The sequence below is a fragment of the Stegastes partitus genome, unplaced genomic scaffold, assembly GCF_000690725.1.
Source record: "Stegastes partitus isolate 25-593 unplaced genomic scaffold, Stegastes_partitus-1.0.2 Scaffold10, whole genome shotgun sequence".
NCBI lineage: Eukaryota > Metazoa > Chordata > Actinopteri > Pomacentridae > Stegastes > Stegastes partitus.
In genome coordinates this window covers 1,489,528-1,501,606 of record NW_007577741.1, presented here as the reverse complement: position 1 = coordinate 1,501,606, position 12,079 = coordinate 1,489,528, and the positions used below count along the sequence as shown (strand labels likewise).

The 12,079-nt window shown below is 41.8% G+C and overlaps 1 protein-coding gene across 1 annotated transcript in view; it reads left to right on the top strand.

The window, feature by feature from the left end:
- The window catches only part of LOC103360364 (testis expressed 264, ER-phagy receptor), a 42,333-nt gene extending 30,706 nt beyond the window's left edge, over positions 1-11,627 (top strand). Inside the window, exon 4 of the mRNA XM_008286089.1 lies at positions 9,832-11,627. Coding sequence (XP_008284311.1) covers positions 9,832-10,118 — 287 coding nt within the window. The 3' untranslated portion in view covers positions 10,119-11,627. The remainder of the gene's footprint in view (positions 1-9,831) is intronic.
- The last annotated feature ends 452 nt before the right edge of the window (positions 11,628-12,079 follow it).

Sequence of the window (12,079 nt, the reverse complement as noted above, 5' to 3'; positions counted from 1 at the left end):
TAACGGTGGAGCGTATCTGCCACTCCCCCGCCGCCGCCGATGGTGGAAACAGAAGTGTGAGCGCTAACTAAACTAGCATCAGCAGCCAAGTACTGCCTGTGATTTCCGGGCACTTCCACCCCGTCAGAGCACTCCCCCCGGGGTGGAAGTGTCCCCCGACCTCACTGAATATTCTAATATTCATCATTAATTGGGCTCAAATATCCAGAGACCAGAAAGTGCTATTTGACCAGCCCTACTAGTTATTGTAACAACTATGAACAATGAATAATGACAAATGAGCCTTCAAGCATCAAGCCCTCCTTGTAAGGTTTTACATTTAGTGTCGGATTATCGAGTCGCGACTGTATTGACTAGCAACGAAGGAATAGTCAATATGTTTTATAGTTTTTAATTGTCTTTGTCAGATCAGAATACTCATTTCGTTCTAACCAAGTGACTCTTTACGCCCATAGTTTGTTTACAACTCGGCTCAATCGAGCCACCAGCCTCAGTGTCCCAGGAAATAACAGCCAAAACGCTGAAAGGCAGCACGAGGCCACCACTGCAGCCGAGCACTTCCATAGAATACAAGACGCACTGCATATCTGGTGGCGGTGCAGCTCTGTGGCCAGCGTAATGCTCTCAGCTTTGGCAACGTTAACAATATTCATGGGGGAAAATATCAGGCTGTTTAGCTGCTAAATCATCCACTATGTTTACCAGGTTACTAGTCACAGTGAACGTGAGCCGAGGGGAACTGCAGAGTCACAGGATCTCTTTGAGTTAATCACATTAGTCATTCACTCACTTTTAATTAATATTGATAAGCGCACCATTATTCATTTTCAATAACTGCTCAGATGAATTTCAGAGAAGTGAAATTAGCTTTAAAACTGTGTGTAATAAGTCAGTGAGATCTCTTTAAAGAGGAAAGTTGGGGGACTCCTCAGTCAGCTTTACTTTCTGACGGCCATTAGAGCGACATGTTAAGTCACCTGTGTTGTGGCTTCTGGGTTCCGGCGTGGTCGTCGGTGGGACTCAGGGGATTTGGACCTTGTGTTTTTTTTTGTAACTGCTGTTTTGTTTATGAGCAGGACCACAGAAGCAAACTGTGATTGACACCTTCTTAGGTGTTAATGAAAAGCCCAGAAACAACAGCCTCTGGTGGAAGTGTGCTGCCACTCACCGCGGGGCTGTCCGCAGCAGCTATACGGACGCCATATGGAAATCCTGCTCTCGCTGTAGAAAGACGCACAAACGCAAATCTGCTTGACAGTAATTTATCCTCCAGGGACATAAAATGCTCGTGAAGAGGTAGATGGAGCGAGTTTAGTCGACGTGGATTGTGGAGCTGATGATAACGGCTTCATAGCAGCTTGGTGGCTGTTCAGTCCAGTTCAACAGACTTTATGATTAATTCGTCATAGCTCTGCTGAAAATGAACCAATAACAGTAAAAAATAACCATGATTAATTATTAAACATGTAGTAGATAGCATGTTGTGTTTAAATACAGCTAAAGTAATTATTAGATGGGCTGGCCGAGGATGAATTATTGATCTAATCATTTATAATGCAAAAATTACACTGGGTTCAGCTCCTCCAATGTGATGATTCCTACTTAGATTTAGTAAACTTTGAGCTTCGGACTGTTGGTCAGACAGAACAAGTCAACTCTGGGAGCTTGCGACAGCCTTTTTCATGTCTTCTGTCATTTAATCAACTGAATACTTCATGGATTATTAGGGGGAAAAAATAAACGCAATCTTTTATTTTGTACATAAGACGTTGTTTTAATTATTTCTGCTAACCAAATCTGAAATGTCCAACATGCTCAGAAAGTACAGAAACAGTCTGGTGTACAGTGATTAATTCAATCCGCTGCTGTGTCCACATTCAAATCTGATGTTTGAAGTGCTTATTTTGGAAAATCTGCTTTCAAAAAAAAAAAAAAAATATGTTCAGAGCCTGTTTTTGTTTTACATGTTTAAAACCTCCTCAGGGATGGTTTGAGAGTCGCTGCCACAAACTCAATCTTTTCAATTAGAGCTAATGTGGCATCCTCACTGTCGTTTATTTATTTTTTAATATAAATGCACTTTACAAACAAATAAATAATACTTCTCATTGCAATTACTTTGCAATTGTTGCCTTTGCAGTGGAGATGGAGTGCAGTTCGTCAATTATCTGATTTTAATTAGGAATGAAGTGCGCTGAAGTGAAGAGGCCACTCAGTCACTGCAACAGGTGCCACAACTATTACTTGTGACTGTAATCTGTCGGTTAGATTCTTTTCTCTACCGACTCCCAGTGTCAAAACTCTTTCCCTCAAAAGCTCAGATTTACAAACTTTACAAAGCAGAGAAAAGCTGAGCGGTGTGAACGAATCCTGTGTGTGCCGTGGGTGCAGAGCAGAGTGGAAGTGGCGCTCAGCTCTGTGGCTGTGAATGATAATGTGACAGATAGCGATGCTCCTGTCACACCGGGATCAACTCAGCCAGGTCAGTGGAGCATTCAGGCCACTGGAGACTTCTGTGGCCCATTGATCCCCTCCCCTCCTCTCAGCCGTCCACGACGCTCCACACCCCCGCACCGATCCCGTCTCCGTGACCTGATCAACCTCCAGCTTCTGCACTCATGGCTCCTCACTCTGTCAGACAGCAGGCCGCAAATCGCCCCATCACTCTCTGACATAGCTCACAAAGTCGCTTTTTGTCCATGAAACTAGTTTGTTGGCTGCTTTTAAGACTTTCTGGGCAATTTCAAGTCAAGCCTCAAGTCTTATCAAAGCACGTCTCCACTCGAAGCCGAAGTCTATGAGGGCAAGTCCGATGGGAGTCGTGTCACGGATATTTACAGCTGAACTCTCCACCACAACACCGGATGTGACAGGGCTACGTAATGCTTTAACTTTCTCCCCCCCACCCTCACATCCTTCTACCTGCTTCGTGATATATGCCATATTTACATTATGTTGTTTCCTGTGATGGATGTGAAGGGTTGCGGTGAAAATGGTTTCGCTAGATGTGCTGAAAAGAAGAAGAAAAGACTCTTTTTAAAACGTGCAAACAACGTTCAAAGCGTCTTCGCTCTCAGCAGGCTCTTGCAGCATCAGAAACTTGAAGGAGGAAACACTAGCAGTCACTCACAGTTCACGCAGTCCCCCAAGTGTTATCTCCACGGCTCCTATAGATCCGGCGTGTAAGAGTATTTTTGTGGAGACGCACACCAGCTGCAGTGTAGCTTGGCAGCTGATGCACATAGCTGCTGTAGGTGCAGCATTATCTCTAAATGGATTGTTTATTTTCTTTTAAATTGGGTCGAATAAGGTGTTTATCTATAGTCAGCGTGTTATCTACAGTAGATGTGGACTATCCAGGGGCAGCTGTGGCTCAGGTGGAAGAGCAGGTTCATTGCTAAGGTTTCGATCTCAACATGCCAAAGTGTCCTTGGGCAAGACCTCAAGCTGCTTCTGATGGCAGACGAGCAGCTTTCATGACAGCTCTGCTGCCATTGGTGTGTAAATTAATACGCATTCACACCAGGCAAGGTGGGTGAAGTGTCTTGCCCAAGGACACAACGACCACGACACAGGTTACAGGGCGGAATCGAACCTCCGATCATTGACCGACTCGCTCTACCACCTGAGCCACGGCCGAAAAGCACCACATAAGTGAAGCCCATTTACCATTTACTGTCGTGGACCAAGCAGTCAAAGCACAGAAACACAGGTTTATAGTTCACAAAAGACACATTTGTTTTCTCCAACAAGAAATACATTTTTCCCAAAAAAACAACTGAAAGTACTGAAATCAGAGTTGTAGGGCCCTTTAAAAGAGATCAACAAAGTATAACTCTACTGAAAACTAACAAAACTGGACAACTAATGGAGCTGCCACACTGAGACACTGGGCCAACACATGTACTGGCTGATCAGACCAAATTAATTATATAGGCAACAACTAAAACTAATACGAAGAAACCCTAACCCTAATGTGTGCCCTCTATCTAGAAAACAGTGTTGTCAGTGTTCACAAACCACTTTATAATGTGTATGTGTGTGTAGTGTAAGTGACTGTAACTCAAAGTGACTGAACATGTGGTGATGGTGTTTGTCAGTGTGTGGATCCTTCAACCTTCTGTGTGGCCATCACACTAACTAAAATATGAACTGCTGTAGACAGGGCAGCAGCAAAACATAATTACCCACCTAAATAAAAGGCCCATCTTAGGAGTGTGCTCTAGAATATTCAACTACTATTTCCACAGCCCTGTCTGACAAGGAATCTGACTCTCTGCTCTCCTTAAAGCCACCAGACTCCATTGAGTAAAACATCTTGCAGGAGTTGCTAGTCGACTGCTGCCTCGACTGGTTAGCGTGTTTGTCATATTGTGTGACTTCCCTGTTTTGACACATAGGTTCAGAGTAAACGTGTTAAAACACAGTGATCACAGACCAACGACTCCCATTGTCTGCCAAGTTAAATTTAGGCATGTTCCTAGCGACTAATTTCCCAGTGAAAGCATATAATTGCCATTATGAGCTGCATTCAGACTGAGTGGGATCACACTGTCACAGGTACATCAGGCCATATTGGTGTGCTGAGTGTGGCTAACATGTGAACACCAGCAGCCTTCTTTCTCTGCAGTTTACCGCCCACACGCCTGTGCTGTACGCGGTTACGCCTTGCTCCGGTCGAGCGGTTATATGCCAGTTTGTTCTGGCACGGCCTACGTACAGCCATGTTTTCATTTTCTAGATGAAAATGCTGCCAAACTACGCTGGTTTTCACGAGATGACATCTTTTCCTCTTTCCTCCTGCAGCTCCAGCAACTGGCAGGGTTCTGTGCCGCATCTTAGACACAACAGTTGGTCGGCATCGACTGTTTATGAAATACAGTCGTATTACTGAATGTAAAACCTTCTTTAATGTCGGATAGCAAGGCTGACGGATTGTCAAGAGGTTGAGATACAAGGAGGGCTTGATGCTTGAAGGCTCATTTGTTGTTAATTATCGTTCATAGTTGTTATAATAACTAGTAGGGCTGGTCCCAATAGCACTTTCTGCTATTTGGATATTCAGGCCCAATTAATGATGAATATCAGAATATTCGGCGCGGTCGGGGGACACTTCTACCCCGGGGCAGCGCTCTGACGGGGTGGAAGTGGCCGAACACACAGTCAGTACTTGGCTGCTGATGCTAGTTTAGTTAGCGGTCACACTTCTGTTTCCACCATCGGTGGTGGTGGTGGGGGAGTGGCAGATACGCTCCACCGTTACCATCCATGTTTACTTCCGTAAACACTGAGCACGCTCACTGTGTGTGACGTCGTCGTGTCCTCTTCTGCGCATGCGGGACACTTTTGGGTCGTATGAAGTTCACACAGCGGATGGATGGATGGATGGATGGATGGATGGATGGATGGATAGATAGATAGATGGATAGATGGATAGATAGATAGATAGACAGATAGATAGATAGACAGACAGATAGACAGATAGATAGATAGATAAATAGATAGATAGACAGATAGACAGATAGACAGACAGATAGACAGACAGATAGACAGATAGACAGATAGACAGATAGATAGATAGATAGATAGATAGATAGATAGACATTTATTGTCATATGCACAGCATGAAAACAGCAGTTTAGCACTGGATGAATGAAATTGTCTCGTTTGCACATTCCCATATACATAATAATAAAACTATTTTTTTTTTTTTTTAAATGTATAAAAACAGACAAACAAAAAATGAAGCAATAATATAAATAGATACAAGGGAATAAAAAAGAGACAGAAACTAAGGTGCATAAAGACTATTTACAGGTAGCAGCATCACATACAAGTCGCATTTAACTGGAAATGTGAACGAACTTGCAAAAAAAAAAAAACGATTACACAAAAACATCCGAATGTAGCATTAAGTCCTGCAGTGTGAACGTAGCCAATCTGTGGGATTGTTCAGTCAGATAATACGCCGTTATCCTGATTGGTGACATAAAATGTCATGTTGGAGTCAGAATCCAAGGCTGTCGCTATGTTAAGGCTGTTTTTAAAGGGTTCTGTTTTTCCTAAAAACCTGTCAGATAGCAGGTTTAGGATTGTTAAGGGTCAGATTATTGAGTCGTGACTATACTAATAATTGGTTTAACTAACTAGCACCTCTGGATTAGTGACACTTAATTGCACAAACCTCGCTGAATTACTGTTATATGCCAACAGAGTGTGGTTGCTTTAAAGAGAGGCTATAACTGATGATGGATAAGTACCTTTTACAACCTTTAAAGCAGGAGAATAAATGAAGCTTTAATAGTCATCCGACCACATTTCGGAGCTCAACGTTTATAACTGCTGTGAACTCAAAACTGGTGATTAGATTGTCAGTTTCGGTTCATTTCACGTCATCAGCTGAATGTTTTTGCACATCAAGTCGTTCTGACATGTCTCAAGTCTGCAGCTCTGATTGTGACACTTTCATGTGTCCTGCTCCTGTGTGTGGGTTTCAGGCCTGATTACAATAATTATCCTTCTGTCCAGTGAGTTTAAACACATTTAACTCACTCACACTCGCCTGTCTCAACCTAATAATAGATCAGCTGTAATGTGGATGTGGACTAATGCCTGAAGTTACCACTAAACCTCACCAATGAAATCCTACCTTAGAAATGAAGACATCACTCCTAATGTGTGTCTTCCTGTTTAAAAGGGGTTTTTCTTGCCCACTGACTGACTCAGTTTTGCGACTCGCCTCAGGGCCTCAACCTGCAAACCAAACCGTTCAGATGTCATTATGCATAATTTTAATGTTTTATTTAATTTCTCTCCTCCCTTCATCAATCACATGCATATGAGGTGGGTTTAAATTAATCACCTAAAGCTTGTGGCTAAATCCAGATTTGCTTGTTTTTTTTAATATATGAATTTTAGATGTATTTTTATAAAGATGAAAAGGATTTCGTTCTATGCTGAATGATACGCTGTCTTGCATCTCTTTTCATCTGTACCACTTCTCTTACACTGAAATCTGTGGAAATTGTCGATTGTGTGCAGCGTCAGGAATGAATAATTTATCACACAATCAGCCATGGAGCTTACATTGCAATTAATTTAAACTCCCATGATTCACCCCTCGTTCAAACTCCAGCATGTGCTCGACGCAGTCTCATTTTCTCTGTCAGCATTAATTTTCTGTGTCTCACCTTTTCTAATATCATGTTTTAGACGTGTGTGACACAACAACAAGAGCTTTTGTTTCAACCATAATACTTGAACATACAGAACCTCTTATAAACCATCAGTCTGGCTTCTTTCTAAGGCGATTATTATTCTGTACCGGCTGAACGCTGCAATTTAACCATTTCCCGTTTTTGTCTTTTGCTGGTCGTGCTGGAAGCCTCTTAACTTGAGCTCACAGTGTGATATTCAACATGTCTCTGTGGCGTAAAGCTGTTTTCTACCTTTGAAGTTTAATGAGCGATGGGCTTTGCTCTTTGGTGTCTTAAGAGCCTGTCGGAGTTACTGACTGAGTCTCACTGTATTTGTTTTTGCTTTAGCCTCTGAATGTATGGATGACGTTTTTGTTTTTTTTTCTTCGAGTAAAGCCAGGATTTACTTTAATGCAACATGAAGCAAATTTTGAGATGCATTAAACTTGTTAATTAGGAATTGACAGCTAATCAATAGATTGTTAATTTAAATTTTGAATACCGTAATGTCCAGACTATAAGCCGCTATTTTTTTCACACTTTTTGAACACTGCGGCTTAAACAATGATGCGGCTGGATTTTTACGAATTCGCCTCAAGACTAAAGTGACGTTGCAAGCAACAATGAAAGAGAGACTGAGGATATGTGTGATGAAGTAATTCAGCCGCTGTTCGGAAAAAAAAATGTACGTATTTGTGTATGTTACCGGTACGTATTTAGTTAAAGGTTTAAGAAATCTCTCTGTGTAAATATCTCATGTTACAGCGTGGACAGCTGCAGCTTATAGACAAGTGCGGCCTGTATATGTACAAAACCAGTTTTCTTTTTAAAGTCAGTGGGTGCGGCTTATATTCAGGTGCACTCATAGTCCAGAATTTACGGTAGCTTTAACTGGTTGATTGCTGGACCGTGCTGCCTTTGTTTTGTAGTTTACATGTGTATTTAATCTATTAAACTGCCTCTCTTTTTTAATGTTGTTGTACACTGTGGGGGGGGGGGGGGGGGTTTATCTCTCTTTTCTACTTTTCCTATTGCTTTTATTATTTTTTATCATTTTAAAAGCTTCCTGTGGACTTCCTGTGTTGCGAATTAGCACACGAGCTAAAACATCTGGTTTGTCCAATGTGATTGTGATGTCCACTATTTAGCAGTGAGAGTGCCAAATCACAAAAATAAATCAATAAAAGAATAATAAATTAAAGTGGAAATAAAAAGAAGAGTAAATAAAATAGTAAATAAATAATGTGGCAATTTAAGCAATATTAATCAGAAATGAATCCATAAAAGAAAAGGCTAACAAAAGTAGAAATATAAAGACAAATAAATAAAATAAGAATTAAAAAAAACATTTCTTTTCTTTTTCTTTTCCCTTTTTAATTTATTTTTTTTTCATATATTTTTTTCATTTTATTTATTTGTGAACAATAAACAAATAAGCAATCAAATTTAAATATATATATATGCATACACACACACACATATATATGTATATTCCTGTCTTCCTACTTTACACTTTGCTCTGCAATTGCAATGCTTTTTTCCCCCTTTATTTTTATTTATTTATTTATTTATTTTACACCAGCCAGTCAATGTGTTCGGTGCACAAAGCTCAGCTACATCTGAGATTTAAGCTTTTGCCATCTTTGTAACCTTAAATGCGACAGCTGGCCTCTCTCTGGCTGCCGCGCTCCTCCGTTTCTTATTAAATGTTAGTTTTTGGCATTTGTGTGTGTCATCATCAGGTCTGCTGTTAATGACAGGCCGGCTCAGTGTTAGCAGATATTGATTCGAGAGGAGTGTGGCGTGGAAACACTCATAGCCACGCCGAGACAAAAGGTCAACAGACTGGCACACATAGGTATGAAATTGATCTTATTAAGCAGCAAGGAGCAAATTCACAAACACCGAGGAGTCAAGTGGTCGGGCTGCTTCTATGATCCCATCCAATTAAAGAGCAGAAGACCTTTAGCTCGCCGGCGTTTCTAATTAACAACACTTCTGTGCCTATTTTGAGTTTCAGTCGCAGCGCAAGGTGTCGTAGCTGGTATCTCATAGTTCATTAACAGCCAGAGAAATGTGTGACAGGCAACATGTGCTACGGATTCTCTGTCAAAAAGGAAGGGACGATATGTAAGTTAGTCAGTCAGGATGAGTTAATCACACCAGAGTGAAATGGATGTGCAAGATGCTGCAGCAGTCTTATGCACGATGTTTGGATTATATATTTGAGAGGATACCACAGTAAATCAGCTTTATATGTGAAAACAATATTGAAAGCAAGGATGCACCGCGTGATTGGAAAGAAAACTAATCTGCAGCCTATGTTTCAATATAAGAACCCATTTGGTCATGTTGTATGAAGCCTGATACAGAGAAAGCATTTTATTTTTCTAGAACGATATTCTGATATTGTTTCTGTTTGCATATGACTTCCAAATCATTCACAGCAAACGTGTGAAAGATATAATAGCCTTTCTGGACCGAAATCACAGTACAGCTGAAATGCCATCATGCAGATTCTGGTGGAGTTCCAGCTCTGGATTTTCGGGCAGTCTCGCTTCTCTCATGTGGTGTTTGTTTATATTGTCCTCTCACCATCTGTCCCTGCCCTCCCTTTGTTGTATCTCTGCTCTAGGTGCAGACTCGAACAGCGAGTACAGCTCAGGGAGCGGGGTTCTCCTGTCAGACAGCAGAGAGACGTCACTGGCGGCGTCCTCGGTCCGCTCGGTGCCCGTCCAAGATAAAGGGAATCGAAGCTGCGGAGGGGGAAGCTCCAGGGGAAGCTCGTTTAAAGAGCCGGACTGCGAGCAGACCGGTGAACGGCGGGAAGGAGGAGATGAGCAGCTTCGTGGACACTCTGACCAGAAGAGCCCCGAGGCGCCCGCTCAGGAGTGGTGGGGTGTGGTCGGAGGAGAGGAGTGAACGTTCAGGGTGTTAGCTGAGGAGGAGGGAATAAAGGAAGGTGGGAAGTAGAAACTGGCTGCTGTATGTTTACAAATCTCATGAAAAGATAGAAACAACAGACTTCTTTAGCCTGGAAGCACAATTTTTCCTACAGAAGATGTTGAAGAGAATATTTTAAGAGAATATTTGTTTACTCAAATCAATTCCTAAACCAGCTCTTTTTACTTTGAGTGAACGGCGTGTTTGTTGGAGATCAAACCACATTCGTCGCTCTTGTGACGGTTTGTGGTTCCTGTAACCCGGTGTAAACGGGTTCTTTCCCTTTTTAGTAACTGAACAACAAAAGAGGTTTACATTACAAAGAAATGTGCAACGTCCGACTTAAGCTACACAGACGGGACTTGTTTCCAGGATGGGTTTTGATCTTTTCATTTGATTTGTTAAAACACGTGTTATACCATCAGACCCGTCCTTTATTCTCTGAATCATCCTTTTTAAAATCACTTTTTTATGACTGAAAACAATCCACTTGAAAGTAACCTGAGCTTCTTGAAACATGTTCAAAATGAAACAAGACGACTGAAGTGAGGATTTGTTCACCAAAGCATTTTACTTGAATATCTTCTGATTTTAACGTTTTATCTCTCTAGCTGAATCGCTGTTTTGGGGATGATCCAGTTGTTTGACGAGTATTTTTTTGCTGTTCTGAGTGAAACATAGTCTTTCTAATAACCAGAGTACTGTGCAAAAGATTTAGGTGATGCTGTAAAGATGCTCACAATTAACCGAAACAGAAAAGACCAAAATCAAATCAGCCCTTCAAACAAGATCAGTTCTTTTTCTGTGCACACATTTTCCAGGCACTAGAAAATCATTTCTGAGAACTCTCCACAGTTCATGTGTGGATTCGGACTGTCATCAGCTTCTCTTCATGTGAGCCCATCCATGATGTCGTCATTCTGCCAGAGCGTGCAGGACTGATCCGATGCCTCCCCGATGGTGTTGTGTGATGGATAAGCGTCTCCTTGTACTTCTTGGCTCACACCAAATCGCCAACTCCCATTTGTAGAAATGCAGAACCAGAACCAAACCAGTCCTTCTCTGCAGCCCTTTGGTGAAAGGCATCGCCCTCTGTTAGAGCACCAGCTGTCAGTTTTGTGCAGCCCAGTGTTTTCGTGCGCACTCGGCTCCGTTTGAAACTTTCACGTCTTCAACAAGCTCACATTTATTCCTTCTGCTCAGTTAATGGTTCAGCCTGCTTATTGAATCGTTGCTGTAATTGTTAAACTGTGTATGTTTTTAAATTTAAATCTGGAAAAGGGTCTCATACTGTGTTACTCTAACGTATAACTGGTGAGTAATGTGTTTTTGTGAAGCATCTAAAGTGCCTAAAACGTTTGCACAGTGCTGTACCTGCAGGGAAGTCAGTTCATTTCAAATGTATGTCGTGTTTCCAAAGGGCTGTAATATGGACGCTGAGAGGACTCGACCTCACAGACTGATTAATAGAGGTTTTTTTTAACAATTTCTTTTGCTGTGTTTTTTTGTACCTGGCTGTGTGTTGCAGCTTATTGATGATGAGCACATTTTAATTGAGAATATACTTCAAAGTTAATGGTGTGAATGAATGCACTGTAACTTCCTCTGACCACCTCTGAGATGGAGGATGAGATTGTGATGAGTGTGCGGCCCAGACAAGTGGCTCGACCGTTAATATCCACTGTGAGCAAAGCTGTGTGACTTTTATCCACAGTCGCTGTATATCTGGCCCCTGGCGTCCTCATGTTATTTTCACATAACCGTTATTGGCTTTTTCATTCTCTGTTGTTTTACTTTCTCAAGGTTTCTCCCGTCTGTTGTCTGTTTGCTCGGACTAATTTCTGTTTGTTTTTTTTCCCCTCTCATTCCCTGTAAAATAAATATGGCAGCTGCAGCCTGAAAGGCCACCCGATGACCCTTGTCCAGTGGTACCCACATCC